Source organism: Larus michahellis, chromosome 8, assembly GCF_964199755.1.
Source record: "Larus michahellis chromosome 8, bLarMic1.1, whole genome shotgun sequence".
NCBI classification, from domain to species: Eukaryota; Metazoa; Chordata; class Aves; order Charadriiformes; family Laridae; genus Larus; species Larus michahellis.
The window spans coordinates 5,724,032-5,743,794 of record NC_133903.1 but is presented as its reverse complement, the minus strand read 5'-3'; the positions used below and the strand labels follow the sequence as shown (position 1 = coordinate 5,743,794).

The 19,763-nt window shown below is 53.5% G+C and overlaps 1 protein-coding gene across 3 annotated transcripts; it reads right to left on the bottom strand.

Moving 5' to 3' along the window:
• Positions 1-280: 280 nt before the first annotated feature.
• Positions 281-19,402, bottom strand: ALKBH5 (alkB homolog 5, RNA demethylase). Of its 3 annotated transcripts, none has more exons than XM_074596832.1 (5): positions 19,352-19,402; positions 17,879-18,707; positions 11,211-11,291; positions 6,662-6,817; positions 281-4,909 (listed from the first exon to the last, which is right to left on the bottom strand). In XM_074596832.1, the coding sequence occupies exons 2-5, from the start codon at positions 18,601-18,603 to the stop codon at positions 4,726-4,728; spliced, it is 1,146 nt and encodes a 381-aa protein (XP_074452933.1). In that variant the 5' UTR covers positions 18,604-18,707; positions 19,352-19,402; the 3' UTR covers positions 281-4,725. The 3 variants fall into 3 exon arrangements, with proteins under 3 accessions (XP_074452933.1, XP_074452932.1, XP_074452931.1); XM_074596831.1 differs by lacking the exon at positions 19,352-19,402 and adding an exon at positions 18,903-19,228 and having other exon boundaries at positions 17,879-18,710; XM_074596830.1 differs by lacking the exon at positions 19,352-19,402 and adding an exon at positions 18,903-19,228.
• Positions 19,403-19,763: the final 361 nt, after the last annotated feature.

Below are 19,763 nucleotides of genomic sequence, written 5' to 3'. Positions count from 1 at the left end.
GCAAGCCTGGGCAGTGGGGCAGGGTGGAAGCTGGAGGGGGACAGCATCCACATTTGCTCGCCAGGGATGGAGAAGAGGAGGAGGAAGGCAGCGAGCTCCATCCCTGCTTTCTAGGCCAGCGCGGGAGGGACAGACACTGCATTTGGCCGCCCCATCCCCAGAGAACCGGAGACTCCCTTTATTTAGAAGCGGTTCCCCGCTCCCTGCAACCTCGTTTCTGCCAGCGGAGAAGCAAGGCACACATCCCAGCCGCCAGCACCACCACACAGGCAGGCAGAACGATGCTTTCTGCTTTTATTCAATTAATGCAGCAATCTATACAAGAAAAAAAAAAAATAATGAAACCATGAAATTCCAAACCCTGACAGTGAAGAACCAAATTCTTCCTAAGAATCAACCAGAATTAAAAGATTCCCCCCGCGTCAGACTGTACATAAAATAATCTCTGCCCCATTTACAGCGTTTCACACAGTACTTCTCGTATCTCAAACTTCAGAACTGTACAACTTTGTTACAAACCACGCTTTTTCCTAGGAAAAGCTTACGGAAAAAAATATTGCCACTTTCTTTTTTGTTTCTTTTTTTTATTTATTTCTATTCGTAACAAAAAAAAAAAATTAGAATCTTTAAAAAACAAAATTAAAGTCAGCCAGAACTTGTAAGTGTGGGCAGGGGGCACGGGAAGGAGCAGAGACGCGCTTCTCAGCCAAACATTTCTCCTCCCGATTGGGAAAGGGAACGCTTTTGGCAGATAAAAGACTATTTGCCGCTGGCAGGGGTCCAGACCCAGGCCCCCCGCAAGCCCTCCTCAAAGCACAGCAGCTGTTACGACCCATGGGGCTTGGACCACGAGGGTGCGAGTGCCCCAAAGGTCCCAGCAACGTCCCCCGCCCCGTTTCCAGGATGAGCCCGCCCTCGGGATGGGGATCACAGCTCTTGCCTAACAGCTGGACAGGAGTTCAGCAGGTGCGGAGCCAGATGTGTCAAGGCGGGCTTCCCTGCTGTCTGCCAAGCCACGCCGGGCAGGGACCTGCCGGCAGGCAGACAGCCCCTCCCTGGGCCAGCTCACCTCCCGCCGGCAAACAGCCCTCCCTTCTCTTCCTACGGATGTACCAAGCCCACGCAAGCGATGCAAGAGCTTTAATTCGATCACCGAGTCTTCTCGAGATACGGGTAGCAGCAACAAACCCCAATTCCTCCCGCTGCTTGAGGAAAAGCAGGGGCAAACCCCAGCTTCCTCACCCTTCCTTAGGAAAGACGGTTCTCACAGTCTGGGCTGTGGGTTGGGGTGCGTGGGATTGTCACATTGGACGTAGCTTTATTCCCAGTTTTGGGCTGAGCAGGTTACACAAACGACACGCTGCGGGTGGATGGAGAGGAGGTCGGACCGCATGACCGCACCAGACAAACACGACAAAGCTGAACGGGTCAGGTCCGTGCATGAGCCCGCCCTGCGGAGTGGATGGGGAGAAGTTTTGTCTCCAAATTGGAGCTCACCACCCCCATCCTCCGCAGCAGACCCATGCCACCGACCTGACCCGCAGCCCGCAGGCAGCCCAACACAACTGGCGACAGAGAACAGGTATGGGCATCACCAGCATTTTTGAGCCACAGTTTTACCAGACAGGTTACAGTAAGGGATCTAGACATCTGGATCCACGTCAAAATGTGTCTTCTGGTTTCAAATCAAGGTTTCACTCCAATGTTGTTCAGTGCAAAAGAGTTAAAAAACCATGTTATCTACACATATACATCCATGTGTATAGAAAATGTCTGTACAAGTGGGGAAGGTGGCCTGCCTATACGCTGGGGACTCCTCGCCCAAGAGATGATACAGGTCAGACTGGTTGCGTCCCACTCTCTCTCTCTGCAAGGTGTCAAGCCCCAACCAGTCAGGGTTGAAAGCCACGCGCACACGAGAACAGATGGCGGCTGGAAAGCAGCTGCGGCGAGGAGCTTCTCCTGTCCCTCCAGCCACAGCTGCCAGCTCAGACCCACCACGCAGATGCGGGGAAGTGGGGAAGGAAGGAAGGGAGAGCTCCTGACCATGGTATGCAGGAATACCAAAACAAACTGGGAGAGGAAGGATACCTGCATGCGTATAGACTGCACAAGGCCAGGGATTAGGTGATGGTTGGTACTGGGCTAGAGGTAAGACCTCAGGATGCCTTGTTCAGTGGAAATAAGAGCCAACGGGAGCCCTGCGCTGGGAAGTGGACCCAGAAAGGCAGGCTGCTTCCAGCTTCATTTTGAGTTGAGACACCAAGGTACAGTATCCATATTGCAGAGGTAGGAGCAATAACTGGGAGCTGGTGGAGGGGAAAGAGGGGGAGAGCAGGCTGTGCAGAGCTGAGACCTCTGGCAGCGACCACTGCCACCGTCAGCAGCACCTGACACTGAATAGGACACGGGGCACACGCAGGATGAATCCAGAAAGACAGTGAGAAACAGCCATTGCTAGGCATCCTGCTAGCAGGTCTCTAGCTTGCTGGAGATGTTTGCACCAGCCATAAGGAGGAGAAGGGACACTGTTCCCAGCATGTGGTTTTGCTATCAGGGAAATGCCAAACTTTCCAAAACAGGGGGTTTGTTGCCAAGAGCTGGCCTGGATTCTCTGCAGAAAGCTGGGAGGGCGAGGAACACCGCTTCAAACGCTAAGCATGGTCTGAAATGGCTTTTTAAAGGTTTCAGAAGTAGCAGAAGCGTGAACTTTCAGATCTCTGGGCAGACAAGATGGGTTCCTTTGAAGGCTGGCTGCAAGGCTGTGCCTGTACCTCTGCACTGAGCCGATGGGGGCTCTCACCGGGAAAGCAATCGGATAAAGAGAATCAGAGACAGGGACCGGGGATCTCGCCTATGAGCCCCTCGCAGATCAGCAGCGCTGAACACGATGGTTATTTCCTTTGCACTAATGTGGCTGCTAAATCCAGCCTGAGCAGTAACCCTAACAGGGGGCGAGTGGCAGGAGCTGCAGAAGTCAGCAAGGAAGGAAAAGGACACCGAGACCCAGATGTCAGCAAACGTGCTCCATCGCCAAGGAACGACGCTCTGGGGAACAATGCTTGGGTTTTGTTGGTTGTTTTTTTTTGACTGGGAGCCCCTCAAGACAGCAGCAAACGCGTTTCAAAATATATTACATCTTTTTATTGCCAAGCGTGCAGACCATGAAGTGTGTGAGGGACACAACACTAAGAAAAACTACAATTTGAGGGAGGGCAAAGCAGTAAAAATTTAAAAATAAGACTACTCCTTACAACTGCCATCACTTGGGTTCAAAGAATCAACTGGAGGAAGTTTCTTAAAAGTACGGTTCTAAATATGGTGTTGGGCCCCAAACTTTGAAAACGCCGAGGCTTCGGTCTTGGCTAACGCAAACCGGGTGGAGGAAGAGGAGGAAGGCGGCAGACTTTCTAACACTAACTCCATGGGGCCGAATTCCTATTCCTCTCAGCATTTTCTGTAGCAACCAGAAAACTCCCAACCCTGGGAATACAGGCAGGAATAAGCCAGGAGGCGGCAGGCTACTACTGCAGTAGTAGCTGCTGAATGCACTGAACTGGGGTCGAACTAGACCCTTGCAGCGTCCTCGCTCCCAGAGCCAGCCTCGGAGGGGACGGACTGCAGCCGAGCTGCCCAGCTCCCCCAAGGCCACGGCAGTGCCTGTTCCTGCTCTGACAGAGCGTAGCCAGTCCCTCGGGATGGGATGCTGTGCCATCTCAACTCTCTCCACCTAAAAGGGGTAGGGGGCCTGAAAGCCAGTCCCCCAGGGAGTGGAGAAGAGCTCTTCTCAGGGGGTCCCAAGGCAAGCGTCCTCACAAGCACAGCGTCTCTCCTACCCCTCTTTGCTATCTCCAGCTCTGGGAAGCAGCATGTACTCAATGCGATCACTCGCTCGGCAGCCCCGGAGCTCCAATATGGACCTCGGGTCAACGCTGGGCCAGCCTCACTGAAGCCAGCCACCTTTCCTTCCTCCTCAAGCAAAATACACCCCATGTCAGACCAGCACTGAGAAACCAGAGCTCATGTACATTCTTCTCGGAGAGGGCAACACAGGGACACAAGGCTGCGAGCCCACACTGGCTTGGGAAAAGGGACTGGAAAGGAAACCTACGGCATTCAAAACTGATACTAAAGTGCAACAAAAATGTCCTAAACCCTTTGAAATCAATTGCAGTAAGAGGGGTCTGCAAAGCTTCAAACTTCCAGTTACTGCAGGGCACCCTTAAAACAAACCCAACAACTATGTAAGAGCAGACCAAGGAGCCCTTTGGTGAAGCACGGAATACAAGGCCACCCCACAGAGTTTCAGCTCCTGGGGTCAAACATCATATTTAGAACATTTGGAAAGGAAGAAAGTTAAAGCAAAAAAAAAAAAACCCCAAAAATACAATTCTTGAATCTTGCGCAATGAAACAGTTAAACTTTTTGGTGTTTTCAAAAGAAATCCCAACAGACAGCCTGGCATAACTTTATCTGCTTCCTAAGAGAGATGCCCATTTGACCCATGACTCAGGACATCATGTGCACTGGACATGTTCCATCCTTATGTATGTCTCAGCATTCCTCCATTCATAAAAACAAATTGCTAGATCCTTCCTGTTTACTCTTCAGCCTGAAAGGAAAAACCAAAACTGAAGCTAGATGGAAGATAGCCAGAGGGAGGAAAAAGTTTTCACAGACTGGAGGCCAATCTCATCAGCTCCACGAGCCTGGAAAGTGCAATCCTCAGTGTCGCCTCATTTTAACTTTCCTGGCTGGGCTGCCATCCTCCTCTTCCTCATCACAGTCCTCCGTGTACTCGTAAGACCTTCGCCAATAGTTCTCGGAGCTGAAGCTGCTCCGTCTCCTATGTTTTGGTAAGAGGACTGAGCGCCTGTTTTCCTCTTTATCCATTTCTAGAATCCGTGGCCTATGGAGAGAGAGAGAAAGAGGGAGTGAGAGCACATCCACAACAGGATTTAGACATTCCTTGTGCGGACACCATCTGCAGTTTTGCATACTTCGAGCGCTATGACTGACTGTTTCCACACTGCTTTCCCAGTACTGGGCACCCAGCAGAGCAGGAACAGATCACCAAGCTGCACCTCCCATGAGGAGGCTGAGGACTTTGCTTTCGATGATGCAAGTCCTTCCCCTTCCCAGGGCAAGTTTTGGTCTTTACCTCCACCAGGAACGCTTCCAAACAGCTCAGTCACCTCTTTTTAAGTGCAGCTTGTGGCCTCAAGAAACATCCCTTGGGCAGAGGGGTTTGCCTCTCCTACAGCAGAACTCGCAGCACAGAGCTGAGCTCCTATTTAAGCTGCTGGGGTGCTTGTGGTGCAGGGTCAAACCACAGCTCCAAAATCCTTTGTCCTCTCACTAGTTCTCCCAAACGTTAGCACTGTGCAATTGTTATTCTGCAAAGCTGCCTCTGCTCTCGCCTGCAATCGCTTTGTAGTCGGACTGGGCTGGTGGGCTGCACAGACCACTTATTTTATCCTAGGTGCCAACTGCAGAGCTCCTCTAAGAGATACCGCTATCTGACATCCATGCTATTTACGTATGTTAAACTGGAGTCTTTGAGGCCAAAGGAAGAGAAAAACATATTTTTGATACCTACCTGGAGCAGAAGTTTATGCAAGGTCCGTTCCCCACACACACCCCCCCTCACCCTGATAAGGTCACATCAAGCTGAACACCAGCTCTCACAGATCTGCAGATTTGCCCTGCGTGATCGCTTCTCTAATCACACGCCGGCTCACTGCGTGCTCAGAGGTAAGCTTTCATTTGCAGGCTACCTTCTCTTCTTGATCTATCTTCCCAGTCAGTCCGAGTCCAGGTGGATGAACACTGCTCATAAACAAGCCATCCCCACCCTCCTCCCTCCAGGACAGGTTGAAACACGGTCTGGGACCACACAGCGGCCAAGCCCTGAGACCAAGCCAACTTTCGGTTTTTAGAGGATGTGCAGAGAACGCAGTCTTGATCTTCGGGAAGCTTTGGAATTGGAGAATACCAGAAATATTGCATGACAGCCGGCAGACTGGCTATCGCTCACGGCTATCAGTACGTTCACACACAGCACGGTGGTGTTTAAGGGAAGCCTTGCTGCAGAGCTCAAGCTGTCTGAAACCTCAGCAAGCAGCTCCCCTGAAGGTCAGGCTTACACATTCCCACAGTCTGGTTACACACCCAAAAATATACACATGCAGCTCTGGAACCAAAACATGTCTGAGAAGCTTCCCAAGAAGGCCTTCACCTTTCCCAGACAGCAAAACCTCGCGTTCTCTCCCAAGACTGCTTTCATAATATAGTTTAACGCAGCTGCACAGGTTGCTTGGCAATAGAGGTCAAAAATAATTAGCTGCAGGGAAACTATTGTTCTGAATGACTGCATTATCAAGAGCCAGCCAAATCTATTGCTTCTTCATTATGCCACTCACAGGATAAACAATGTAAGCTGCTTATTGCCAGAGCTTAGCCTCCGCAAGCCTAGGAGGAACGTATGAAGAACTTCATTCTGATAAAACAGATCTGTACACCACAGGAAGCACCTGGGAGGTGCAAACTAAGATGTTTTCAAGCGTGCTGTGCAGTCTCTCTTATCAAGGGCCAGGAGCCTCAAACATGCACTGACCTAGAGATACCATCCAAAACATTGCTCATTGAGAGATCATCCTACCTGTGAGCAGCGTCAGGATCTGCTTTGCGATGGGACCGCTTTGGTTTCAGGATCTGGTCCCGGTTGCTTCCCGATAGACGGTCAGAGTTATAACCTGGTGGCAACACAGAGCTACTCAGGGATTTTGTTTCCAATCGAGGTGCATCTAGTCTTGTTCTGCAAATATTTAAAGAGAAGAGAATTTGCAAGGAGTTTCTACAGCACCACTAGCACGCTACAGCAGACATTTGTCCAAGATGTGCTGAAGCAGAACCCTCAATCCCAGCCACTTAGCTCAGGAAGAGGGTCAGGACTGTCACGCTCAACAGCGGAACAAGCTGCAGCTTTCTGGTACTTGAAGCTTCAGCTTTAACATTTGCTGCCTTGGTTAGAGGGAAGAGGAAGGCTTAGGGACAGTACAGTCATGAGGTGAATGCGAATGGTGCTGGGCTCACTGCAATCCCAGTTACAGGGTACAGAATAGGGGCGTTGGAGCCCCTGTGAAATCCTATGAAATCACAGTGACTCCTCAATAACTCGCAGCTCCAGTTAAGCCACCTGGCAGATACCCTGCAAAATTCATCATCACCTACAACAGTAATAACTGCTTCTATCTGGAAACTCCCTACTGTCTCAAGATCTCACGGGGGCAGGCATTTCTCAGCTTGACTAAGAGGTTTAAAGAGTTGAAGTACAAGTCAGGAGAAGGTCTAGCAAACAGAAGCTGCAGCACATCCCTTCCACCAGCACAGCACCACCTTGTTCATGCCGGGATAGAAACGTGCTCAAGCTACACCAGAGAGCAAGCACAGCTCGTCCCAGAGCAGAACTGTCGCTAGTCCAGGCAAAACTGCAGCCATGCACACGTGGAAGGAGGCAGCAGACTGAGCAGCAGGAAGGAAAACTCGATGGCGCAGCGTCTTATCACAGCGCTATCACCGTCTCCAAGCACAGCACAGTTACTAGTCTCAGTTTACAAGCACCACTGAAGTCTATTTCAAAACATAGACTGAAGCCTAAGAACAGGCAAAGCACACTAAAAGGTGGTGCTCGTGCTCCAGAGCTGCCCATTTCAGGAGGATCCAAGCCACTTCCCAGAAGGAAAGGCTCCCTGATAGTGTTGCCGCAGCCTGTCTCCCTCCTTCGGATTAGGGGTGAATACAAAAGGCGTCTGGGTGAAAGAAAGGGGAGAACCACTACTTGCCCTCTAGTGCTGAGCTTTAGCTCCTAAGGGAGTTTCCACAGGAGAACCCCAACTTAAACTTCTGTTAGGAAGCACGTCCAGTTGCCAAGCTTCCTCTCCCCCATTGGGAAGAGCCTCTTCAGTTAACCAGGGCGATGCCAGGCTGGGCACAAGCAAAGCTGGGCACGGCAGCCCAAGTCCGGCCAGCATGCCAGAAACAAGGAACACTTCCGCAGGCAGCTGCCATGCTGGAGCCTGCGCTAGTCCACAACGCCGTCCTCCTGAGCTGCTGTCGGCTCCAGGACTGGACCCAGTCCAGCTAGGAACACCAAAGGCGTTGTGGACAAGTTAGGTGGTTTAAATACCTCTCAAATACAACAGCAACTACAGGCCTGCAATTAAAACAAACAAACCACCAAATATACTGCAAGGGCAAGGGAACACCAGCCACGCTCTCTCTGTCCACAAAGCAATGCAGGTATGAGCTGCAGGAGCAGGTACGAGGAGAGGCTATACTAAAAACAGAGAGCAAACTACCTACCAAAGTTCAAGTTAAATAGAATGACTCCCCTATGTAACTGCTTTTAAATGGCAGTATAAACCCTCCAAAACGACTTTTGAGACCCACTTCAATAGGTCTCATTTCTATCCCCTACCTCTTTCAGCTTCTCCTGAAATTGAGAGCATTGTTCCTCTCCCCCAGCTTCTTGCTCAAAGCGCTTCCAAACCTTGCTGGCTCCCTGCAACCCTGCACGCCGATACGCAGGAAACACTGTAAATATCATCACACTACAGCACTGAAGTGTTTATGACCTACTTGGTAACCACGCCACTCTCGAGCATCCTGCAAAACTCAGTCACTTCTCCAGCTCGCGCAGCTTTGTTCTCCTGCTGCTGCCAGCAAAAACCATCTCTAGAATGACACACTCGGAGTAGAGACAAGAGCAGATCCAGACTCAAACGTCTGGAACCCAGCAGGTTCTATTCAGAAGCCTTTTCAGAGCTGAATATCCCAGCTCCGCGATGCAGCAAAGTTTATGCTGCTGTATGCCCCAACTGATCAGATCCCGCTGGAAAGCTTGGGGCTGATTCTTACTACGAAAAGGAGGAAGAGGAGTTTTACCAGGCCACTGGCTGCTCCCAAGCCTCTTGTGCTAGCAGGTTACCAGCGGAAGGAGCTGTTTTGCTGGTTGCATAACTCGCTATTTCAGACTGCACGAAGTCGCATGATCCGGGACGAGGGAATGGCATTCGCTGCAGCAAGAGATGCCGCGGGGATGCGAGCGCAAACAAAGGTCACCGCAGCCCTGCTGTGCATGCATGCATGCACACGGGACTCGGCGAGGAGACAGCCGCCGTCACAAGGGATAAGCAGCAATTAATAAGCTCTATTTGGCAGCAATCAGCGTGCACCCTTTGGCAAATGGGCAATTGCCGTGTATTCACCAGGCTGCTAAGCTCTATGGAGATTACACAAAAATAATTACCAGGGGGTTTCCACTTTGCTCAAGAGAAAAATCCCGTTGTGGTTTCATTCAGCCTGACAGTCAAGTCAGCCCATCGCTGTCTGCATCTGACTGGGCAGAGACACTTCTGCTCTAACGCTAAGCAAATCAGGCCCCTAAAAATCAGGGGAAGACAGAAGGACACACTGCTACAGAAGGATGGCTAAGCAAACACAGCCAATATGGCCCTGCTAGGAGCTGACTGACTTTGTCTCTTCAGCAGCGATGTACCAGGTCAGCCGGGTACATCTCAGCCAGCCATACATACATCCAACTGTATCTGGTTTATAGGAGATTAGTCAGGCTAGGCTGAAATAACTCAGCACCCTTATCTTACTGAGGCTGGGGAAAGCAAGAGGCAAAGCCAGTCGAAACAAGTATGTTAAATATCTACATCAGTTTGGGCAGCTTTAGCTTATTTAGCCGAGTCTGCCACGTCTAGGGAACTGGTCCACAACCTAGGACAGGCAGCTTCTCTATCCCAAAGCCCAACTAAAGCAGCTACGGGATTTGGAGATGTCTTCCACTTGTCAGCACTCACACTGCTTTTCGCTGGCTGCAGTAACCAGTAAGGCGAACGTAACAGCCTTTTAGTTCCTATCACAACCCTCTCGCCTTAAACCTCATGTGGCAATAACCAGCTATGGGGTGGTTTGCTTCTAATCTTTCTTTCTTTCATCCCACCTGCCACATCTCAACCTGCCTTGCTGGGTGTGTGCTGATTTCGCCTGGCTAACGCCTCAGGGCTGCTGTTTTTCCTGCCTCCATTTCATGGGTCTCTCTAACCAGATGTCCAACGCCACTCCACTGGCTTTGTGCCGTATCTTTACAAAGTTGCCAGACTTGTTTTAAAACCAACTAAGCTGGCCAAAAGCTCAGCAAGCGTGAATCTAGACCACTTGCCTGCTAGCCTTATGCCAGCCCGGGCCACAACTGCAGCCCTGCCCTCATGCCCATGCTTTCGTCTTGAGTTTGCACTACTCAAGTCATGTGTGTTTCCACTTGCAAAAATATTTCTTGACAGCAGAATTACTCCTAACATCTTCTAAGGCACAATCCACACGGGTGAACATGTGGCAGTCACATTTTTTGGTCTCTTAGTAGAAGAAACTGAGGAGAGAGGACATTTCTGGGCACAAAAAAGGGTCATACTGCGGGAGTTTGGGGTGAGGTTGGTTTATTTTTTCTCCGTTTTCTGAGGACCTTTAGGAACAGGCACTGGCTGATGAAACGCCATCAGCTGACTAGGACAGCGTATCTTCTAAAACAGGAAGCGTGTGATACAGCTCACAGAGCTTGGCTTCCCAACACTGACTTGAAGGACAAGCGCTGTAAATTGATTGCTAAATTCACTGCATCCGTTTCCCTTCAAAGCCAGTGTCTTCCTCCCTCTCCCCAGGAAATGAAAGCCATGCTACTGAGAAAACCTTATCTGCTTTATAGGAGATTCTTCATTGCGAGCACCAGCTTCAAAGGACTGCCCAGTAACTCACACATGTGGGTATCACACAATCAGACACCTGAATATGCAGCCCAGAACAAGAGTCTGAAATCCTAGCTGTTTGGAGTTAGGCAGCCAATGAAAGCCAGGTGTTTGGACATGAACAGGGCTTGCAAACACAGACATTACAATGAAGTACTGCTGCACAGAGCCAAGAAGTGATTAACTCTGCAGTAACAAGTTCCATCTACTTCCACCGGCCAAGCAATGGGTACGGCAAGACACAAATGAGCATCAGAGTGACAGCTAATCAAGATGTAAGATCAAGCCAGGAAATTAACAAGCATGGCAGTTTTAAAGTGTTTCTTCAAAAGCACCTTAGGAAACATCACACCACCACATCCAAGTTTATCTTACTGTCCAGAGGGCTTCAACACTTACTTTCGAAGGATGATGACAGCTCTTCTCTCCTTGATGTCCTGTGGTCGAATACAGTGTGTAATTTCATCGGCTGCATATCCACTGACAACAAAAACAAAAAGCCACTGTGAGAAAGATGACAGGCAGAAGCAGAAAGTGGTTGCCAGCCTCAACAACTCAGTTTGGCCAGTCATTTCCTAACTTCCACCAGGAATTCCTCCTCCAAACACCATTCCCCAGGCACACAGGAGCTAGACTTATTGGAAGGAAGAAACTTCAGGAAAGAATGAGGAGAGTTGGGGCTTTTTTTCTGTGTTTTTCTGGACTCGATTTTTTAGCATACACCAGAGGAAACTGCCACCCGCCACAACACTGTGAAGTAAGACATGTAGAAAATGAGTTTATGGAGTGTAAATTCCGCCAATTCATTTATCAAGAAATTAGAGAGCAACAGGGGAAAAAATCAGCACATCGCTCCAAAGCATCTTCTCATGCATGTCGCCAAGAAAAACCACCTCTCACGGCTGACATGTGCAGCATACCCAGACACGGACACGTGCTGGAGTCGATGAGAATATTTGTTAGTCGAGGAGGCAGCGCGGCGGTGGTAAAAGTCGAGCATCTCACTCCCCTTACCTGGGCACAGACGCTGCCATCTCAGCACCCTCGCCTTCTCTGCTACCCGCCATGTGGCGCATCCTCAGCCACGATCCAAACACCACCCCCCAGCACAGCCCAACCCAAACACAACGCACAGGGGGTAACCTTCAAATTCAGACCTGCAAACCTCCCTGGTTTGCCAGGGCCCAGCTACCTGGGCTGATGAATATTACACCAGGCTCAAGCAGCTGCACGGCACACAAGGAGCCGTTCTCGGCAGGAGAGTCTTTTGCTGTATGAGGTGACTTCACCTACTCCACGTTTCTAGCAGGCGGGAGGAAAGTCACGGCCAAGGAGGGCCCCAGCTACCTGCACCACACAGGATTGTTTTTCTTGCAGCTGCTTTGGTTGTTCAGCACAATTACGGGGCTCCAGAACTGCACGTGAGATCGCAGCAGGTCTATGGAGAGCAACCAGAACACCTGCTTGGACACACAAACCACCCTGCCAGCAGCACATCTCGTCACTCACATGGGTGCCAACGAGCAGGTCCGAGAGGTGGGCCTGCCCTCTACCTGCTGTTTGGAGAGTGTCTGTTCACAAAAGAGCCTTCTAGAGTCCAACACGGGGAAAAGAGAAGGTAAATGCCTACAGAGCCTCCCAAAATGGCTGGCAAAGACAGGAGGACCTTTGAAGGGACTTGGGCGAAGGCTGCTCATGCCACACAAAGCTAGTACACCCCCACGCCAGTTTAATCTGAAGCAGAAATCACTGAGCCCACTCTCCCCACGAGGCTTTACCATGAAGCTGCTGCCACGCGGGCTGTCAGCCAGCCCTCCAGGAGCACAGCCAGGGTCATCGCCTTGCAGGTTATTCAGGACACTCGGAGCAGAAAACAGATCACGCACACACGGGTTTTCTCTGGGGATGGGACTGGGTTTCCTTCATCTGGTTAGATAACCCACCCACTCAGTGAGAAACGCACACCTCAGAGATGGATTTACTGCTTTGAGAAGAGAGTTAAGAGTCTGAACCCTGATCAGTTACAACAGGGGTTGATGTCCATCCTCCCTGTCCTCCGGGGCATTGCAGAACAAGACAGCGCTATGCGAAAGGGCTTATGATGATGCTCTATTATGTTCCAGGAATCTCTGCGTCAAGCTCCAGCGAATTCATTAATATCACCCACGTTAAGATTCAACTCAGCACATCCCCAGCGACACCCTGAACATCAGGAAAAGGTCTGCTTCCAGACCTGCGCTCTCCATCACGAGATGTCAGCCTGGCCACTCGTCCTCACTCCCCAGGCAGGAACCCGCTTCCCAGCTACTTTCAGGGCAGCGCCAGGCAGAGCTCGTGGTCCCAGATGCACGTGGGCAGCACCAAAGCAACCGCCCCACTACCCCTATCTGAGGCCCTAATGGGGGCCCACCAGTCTGCCCCAGTGCCATGCTGGTGTGGGAAAACTCAGCTTGCACCTTATCAGATATAGTGATGGCATCTCTCTACATGGCGCTCCAGCAAAGGGGTTCGCACAGGCACCAGGCAGAGAAATGGAAGAAAAAGATTATTTGGTTTTGTCACACTTGGTCTGCTTCGTGCCAGCATGGAGTTCTCACCCACTGCCTGGCCTTGCCGCATCCTGATGATGGGTGAAGGGGCAAACACTGCAACAAAACACCTGTAACGATATTGAGGGTCTACACAGAGATTTATTGCCCAGAAAACAAAAATCAAAGCACAAGGTAAAAGATAACTTGGGTAAGGAAAAACCTAAATTGCTGCCCACCAGAACACCTGAGCGTGAAGTCTCCAGCCTAGAGCATTTTCTGGAAGAACACAGGGAGGTGCAGATGCCATTCACACACTCCCCCAACTAACACTCCAACTCCTAACCAACCTGTCAGATCTTATACCCCCAACTCCTCCCCGACTCTCTTTTTCCGTCCAGAAGAGCTGCTGCCGAGCCACAACATAACTGATTCACAGGGAGATGAAAGCAGATCAGATTTTTTTGTACAAACATCACCAGAAAGGAGGCCATGAAGTTCTGCAGAGTCTCTAACGAGAAATATTTCTAGGGGTTGACGACAGCCAGGCCAGCTCAGAGGCAGAGGGCCCTCACACGCTGGCCCATCGCAGGGTTTGAGCAACTCGAGGCTTTACTTGTGGTTCAGGAAAGCTGCTGCCACAAACCACGGATGTGACACCAACCAGTTCAAGCAGAGCTTGAACAAATCTATTTGCCTCATCACCACTGGCACACACAGAACTTCCTCTGCACCAACGGCCTGTTCTGAGGGATCAGACTTTTCTGGAAAAGCCTCTAATCCAGGCAGTTGCGGAGAGATTCCTCCAGCTGAGAAGAAAGCAGGTTCATCCTTCAGAGACTCCAACCAGCTCCAATTACGCTACCATCAGGCATGCCTCGAGACAACAGGAGAGACAAACATCATGATGTTTCCACTGCTATTACAAACAGCAGGGAGACGACCTGGAGCACTCACCAGCTGCAGAAGGGAAGCCTGCATGGCACACAGGCTCTCAGAACTTGGGAAACGTTACCTTTGGTCATTTATTCCTCTGGCTAACTGCAGCTCCACTATTTCCAACCACAGTACTGAGACGCAACACCCGGCAGTTATGCAAAAGTTGGCTTGGTGTTGAGATTCGCTACCCATGACAGCAGCTACAGGGCATGGTGTAGGGCTCCTGCACGGTGCAGGGGTCCGGCTGGAACCACCGGCCCCGGCTGGCTCCGCACCCCTCAGCTTCCACCCTTTTTTCCATGTCAAAGCACGTGTTCCCCAGATGAATGGGCAAATTCCTCCATCTCCTCCCCACTGCTTCTATCGATTTGATGCTTATCAAATTATTGTTAAAAAAAAGAAAACCCACAAACGTGGTCCAGCCAGCAGCCCCCAACAGACAGCTGATGGTCCACAGGACCGACATCCACCTTCACTCCGACTGCCCGAGAAGAGCAGCACAAGCCAAGGCGCTGCTGACGCTTTTTTCCTGGCCTGGCTGGCAGCAGGACAAACCTGCAGGAACACCCGCTTCCTGGGGCTGCGGGACAAGAGGGGACTGGAGGACATCTTCTAGATGTCGAAACCTACAAGGGCAAATCTTCACGGCACATGCAAAAGGAGACGAAGGAGTACCTTGCTGGAAGAGTAAAGGGCTCGTTAGCAGGTCGCGGGGTGGCTTAGCCTTTCTCCTGCTGGCAGAGGTGCACAGCCCAGCCAGGAGAATCTCCTGTCCACCTTTTAAACACTAACCTGTCACCTCGAGATCTGAATACTTTCCAGCGAGTTTGAGGAGGATTCAGTGTTCGCCCACACCACAGCCTGCTTCGTGGTAGGCAAATAAAGTCAAGGGAGGGATACGGGGAAAGCCCCTCTGTGGACTCCCTGCCGGGTAGGTGGCTACAAAATTAGGAGGACAATTCGGAATAGGCTGCTGAGAGCAGGAACGGGACACGGGTGATCTGGGGAGAGCCGGAGAACGACGTGGGGGCAAGGAGAGAGATCTGACAGCTTTCTTTAGATCCTCACGAGTTCCACACGGTAACCAAACACATGTGGCTATCCTGGCTTCCCCGGAAAGGCGGCACGCCAGCAGCAGCCACTGACCCAGCAATATTTGAATCACAGACATTACAAGCATGCCATTTCTATCTGCGCCGTTTCCCCATCTCCAGGGCAACTGCTTTCAGCAACTGTTTACTGGCAGGAGAAAAAGCCAAGTTTGGGGAGCTGACTTAAACACGACCAAGGGCTGGATTTCAGAGGTACAGCCCCGAGAGCCTACCGACAAGTCTGCACCTCTTCCCACTCCTCACAAATTGCTGGGGTTAGAGGGGAGACATGGAGATCTGCAGGAGACAAGGAGATCTGCCGGGAGTCTCGGAATCGAGGAACTTGTATCCAGCCAGGATCATATCATCACAGAACAATCACTTTGGCGGAATCTCTCTTAAGTGAGTGCTAAGTATCTGCTAACTGCTGTACCAAAATTGAAATAATCCCCGGTTTAAAGTCTATTATTTGCTGGAAAGCAGAACGTCTAACCATGGATTAAGCTAGTGAACGGCTGTGGCAGGTCAGTCAGAAAGCAACCCTTAAATTTAGAGGGAAAAAGATACCTTTGTTTGATTTGTACCATTGTTTCAGCCACGTTAATATACTGATTACGGCACCCAGGTGACGCTGGCCAACAACCCAAACACACGGGCCTGGGAGACACCCTGCTCTGGTTCCGGGAGCCCTGAGACAAGATGCCTCTTCCCGGCAGTTTTGGGAGAAGAGTGAGAGTCATTTTCTTGTCCCAGAGCAGAGAAAAGCACCTCTCCCTTCTCTCACCATCCTCCACTGAGGTGTCCCGATGCTCCTTCGGACCTAAAGCCAGTTTTCCTACTGGCTTTGACTACGACAGACAGACCCTGTGTTAACAGCTCTGCCAGCACGCTCGTAGGCAGAAAAAAAACTCTCACTGTCCTTCAAAAAAAAACCAAGGCTTCTGGCTGTGAAAGGACACACAGCTATTTACACCAGCCCCCCCTCCCCAGGGAAAGGCAGCACAGGGGTTCACATCAACAGCAGGAAAATTAGAGTAGAAAGTTTCCCTTCTCCTGTCTAAGAGGAGACGACGGAGAGCGGCTGCCTTGCACCCAGCAGCCTCCATCCCCAGGGACGGAGCTTGCTCTGCGGTAAAAAGGACGTGCGGCAGGTTAGGTCCCCCTCCGGTCCCGTTTCATGAAATCACCCTGACCTCTGCCACCCCCTGCACCCTCCCTGCCCCGGCTGACCCACCAGAGAACAGGAAAATGACCTCAACGCCATTCACGCTTCCCTCTGCAGCCTCCCTCATCCCTCGCTAATCCACAGAAGTTACCTAACGCAGGGGGTACGGCGAGGATTAGTTAATGTTTGTGCAGCTTTTCCGAGATAAAAGCTACGCGAGATCTCAGCATTTATTATTGATGCACTAGTCAACGGTGTGAGGCTGTGTGTACGTGGGGGGGAAAAATTCCTTCCCGAACCCTGTGGCGATCACTTTACAAGCCAAAGCGGAGGATTGTGTTACGGCCTAGGAGCCCTGAAAAGCAGCCTGGACCTTCACCAGGCCAAAAAAAAAAAAAAATTAGAAAAAAATTAAAACCCCAAACGAGGATACAGTTGGTAGCTGGAAGCACTGCTGGCAGAGCCCTGGCGAAACCTGCAGGGAGCACTCTGACCTTCAGGGACACCTCACCGAGTCAGGCAGCCCCGGCGCTGGGCTTTGGTCCGCCCTCCCCAAGGCTTGCACACCGGCTTGTCCGTACGCACCAGCCTGCGCACACCCTGCCTGTCCCCTCACCTCCCTGCCCAGCGCGTATCGGGAAGCAGGGGGGATTAGGAAGCAGGTGTTTCCCAGTACCAATCCCAGCTTTACTACCGACCGGCTGAGTGACCTTGGGCAGGTCATTTCACCTCCACAGCTCTTCCCCCGCTTGCAAGAATACACGTGAAGTCCTTTCTTGCACACATGACCCACCACGTTTCCAAGTGACAGTCCCACAGGGCTCTGCAGTCCGGTCTCCCCAACAGCATCGGGCAGGGGAGGGTTTAGCATTCCCAGTTTACAGACTGGGAAGACGAGGCCATTCACACCTCCTCTCCATGCTTAAGGTCAGGTCAGGGAGACACCGGCCGAGCTAAGAATAGACCCAGCAGCCCCGTCCCAACCAGCTGCTCCGCTCTGATCACTCTTGGGCAGAGAATCCATTTTGTGCCTCGATGTGTTATTTTAACCATTTACAGGAACTACGGCAAAGCTCGGCTCCACAAGTGGCCACGTTCCCGCCAGGACTCGCCTTCAGCCCTGTGGAGAGGACACCCCCCTCAATCCCCATCCACTGTGGCGGCAGGACCCCCCCCCAGCTCTTTCCTTCACCCCTTCCACTGCAGCGAGGCCCTGCATGCCTACAGGCGGGTGAGATCAAGCCCGAACTGCCGTCAGGGTGTGCATCCCCGTGCCTCGTGATTCGCGTTACACAACCCAGCCCCGGCACATTAGCGGAGGCCTCGGCGATGCGGGCGAGTTACCTGAGCACCGTGACGCTTCCCCTCTTGACGGGCAGGAAGAGAACGGGCTCCGAGACCCTGATGGGTTTGAACTGGAATTTACACCCGAAGCAGAGCGCCGAGTCGCTGAAGAAGGAGACGGAGACGATGGGCCTCTCAAAGATATGGATGGGGTCCACGTGGGAGACAATGCAGCCCCCCGGCTGGTAGTCGTTGATGACGGCACTGTTCACAAAGCCCTCGGGAATCACCCGGTGCTCCACCAGCTTCCTGATCACCAGGTCGTGCACCCACTCCGGGATGGCGTCCACCTCCCCTCGGGGGTACAGCCGCTCCTGGCCGGGGCCTCGTCTCTGCAGCTGAGACCCGTAGGTGTAGCCTTCCCCGAAAAAATACTTGTTTCGCAGCGGGGCCCGATCCACTGTGTGCTCCTTGTAGAGCCCCTTCTCCGCCCGGGACACCACCTCCTCGATCCGCGCCTCGATCTTGGCGCACTCCTCGGCGCTGAAGAGGCGAAGCTGGCGGATGCCGCTTTTGACTTTCCGAGCTTCTTCCTCCTCCTTTTGCTCCTCGTAGTCGCTGGGCTCGGAGCCGGAGTCCTCCTGGTGCCGCCGCTTGCGATCGTAAGGGGGTTCGGGGGGCTCCCGCGGGAGGCTCCCGCCGTTGCCGCCGCCTTTGTGGCCGTCCCGGTAGGGCATCATGGACTTGAGCTTCTCCCGCAGGTCCGTGTAGCCGCTGCCGGCCATAGTGCGCCCGCAGCCCCCGCCTCTATCGATCCCGACGCTGCAGGCGGCGGCGGGAGGCGGCAGCAGGGGGACACGCGACGCTGCTATTCATGGCACCCGCCGCCCTGCTGGGGAAGAGCACCGGAGGAACCGGGAGATGAGGACGGGGACTCCCCCTCCCGCCACCGGCCGGCCCGTGCCCACCCCCCCCCACCCCTGCCCCGGGGAGGTGGGACCCCCACACACCCCCTTCCCGCCTCCCTCCCGCCGCGCCGCCCTTCCCCGTGGGAAGGGGGCGGCCCGCCGAACGCCACACTCACGGCTTGGGCCCGGGGCGGGCGCGGACAATGCTGCCGGTGCCGGTGGCGGCGCTCACGCGGCGGCCGGGCCTGGCACATGCCTGGCGGCGGCCCCGGGGCGACGCGGCGCCCTGCCCGCTCCCGCCGCCGCCGCCGCGGTGGCGCTGACCATGGCGGACGGGAGGGGGGCACGGAGAGGAACGGAGGGGACCGGGCCGGGCCGGGGGGGAGGCGGCGGACCCGGGGAGGGTCTGGCGCGGCCCTTCCCGCGGCGCGAGCGGCGCGCTACGTCACCAGCAGCCAGCCCGACATCCCGGATCGCCGCCGGGGCCGCCCACCGCGCCCGCCCCGCCCCGCCGCGCACGCGCCCCGCCGCCACCGCCCCCCCGACCTCGTCCCCGGCAGACCCCGCCCCTCGCACACACGTACGTACGTCCGGACGTACGGCGACGCCGCGGCCCTGTACCCACCTGGCCGCAGCCGCCGCCTCCGCCCTCGCCTCGCGCCGTAACGGGTACCGGCAGCGCCGCCCCGCCCCGCCCCGCCGCTGATTGGCCCAGGGGGGCGGGCGCGAGCGGCTCGAGCCGGCGGCTGATTGGGCGGCTGGCGGGCGGCGCGGGGGGGGGGGGGGGGGGCCTAGCGTGCGCGCGCGGCGGCGGGTGGGAAGGCGGAGGGTTTGGGGTGGCCGCCGAGGTGCCTGCGGGCGGGCGGGCCCGAGCGCCCCCTGGCGGGCGGGCGGGCGGAGCGGGACAGCCGGCACAGCGCCACTCGGGGGCAGCGGGCAGGGGTACGGGGACACCGGAGGAGAGAGCTGGGGGGAGCTGGTGCGTGGGGACAGGGGGAAACTGAGGCACGGGGGGCAGCACCCCCCCGCAGCAACGA

What these genes read in the sequence shown, in the direction of transcription:
- ALKBH5 (XM_074596832.1), bottom strand. Translation starts at nt 18,603, where the DNA reads ATGGCCGGCAGCGGCTACACGGACCTGCGGGAGAAGCTCAAGTCCATG. An exon ending in GGAAGCGTCACGGTGCTCAG is followed by an intron (nt 11,292 to 17,878) that starts GTAACTCGCCCG and finishes TTTTGTTGTCAG; the next exon opens with TGGATATGCAGCCGATGAAA. An exon ending in GATCCTGACGCTGCTCACAG is followed by an intron (nt 4,910 to 6,661) that starts GTAGGATGATCT and finishes CTCTCTCCATAG; the next exon opens with GCCACGGATTCTAGAAATGG.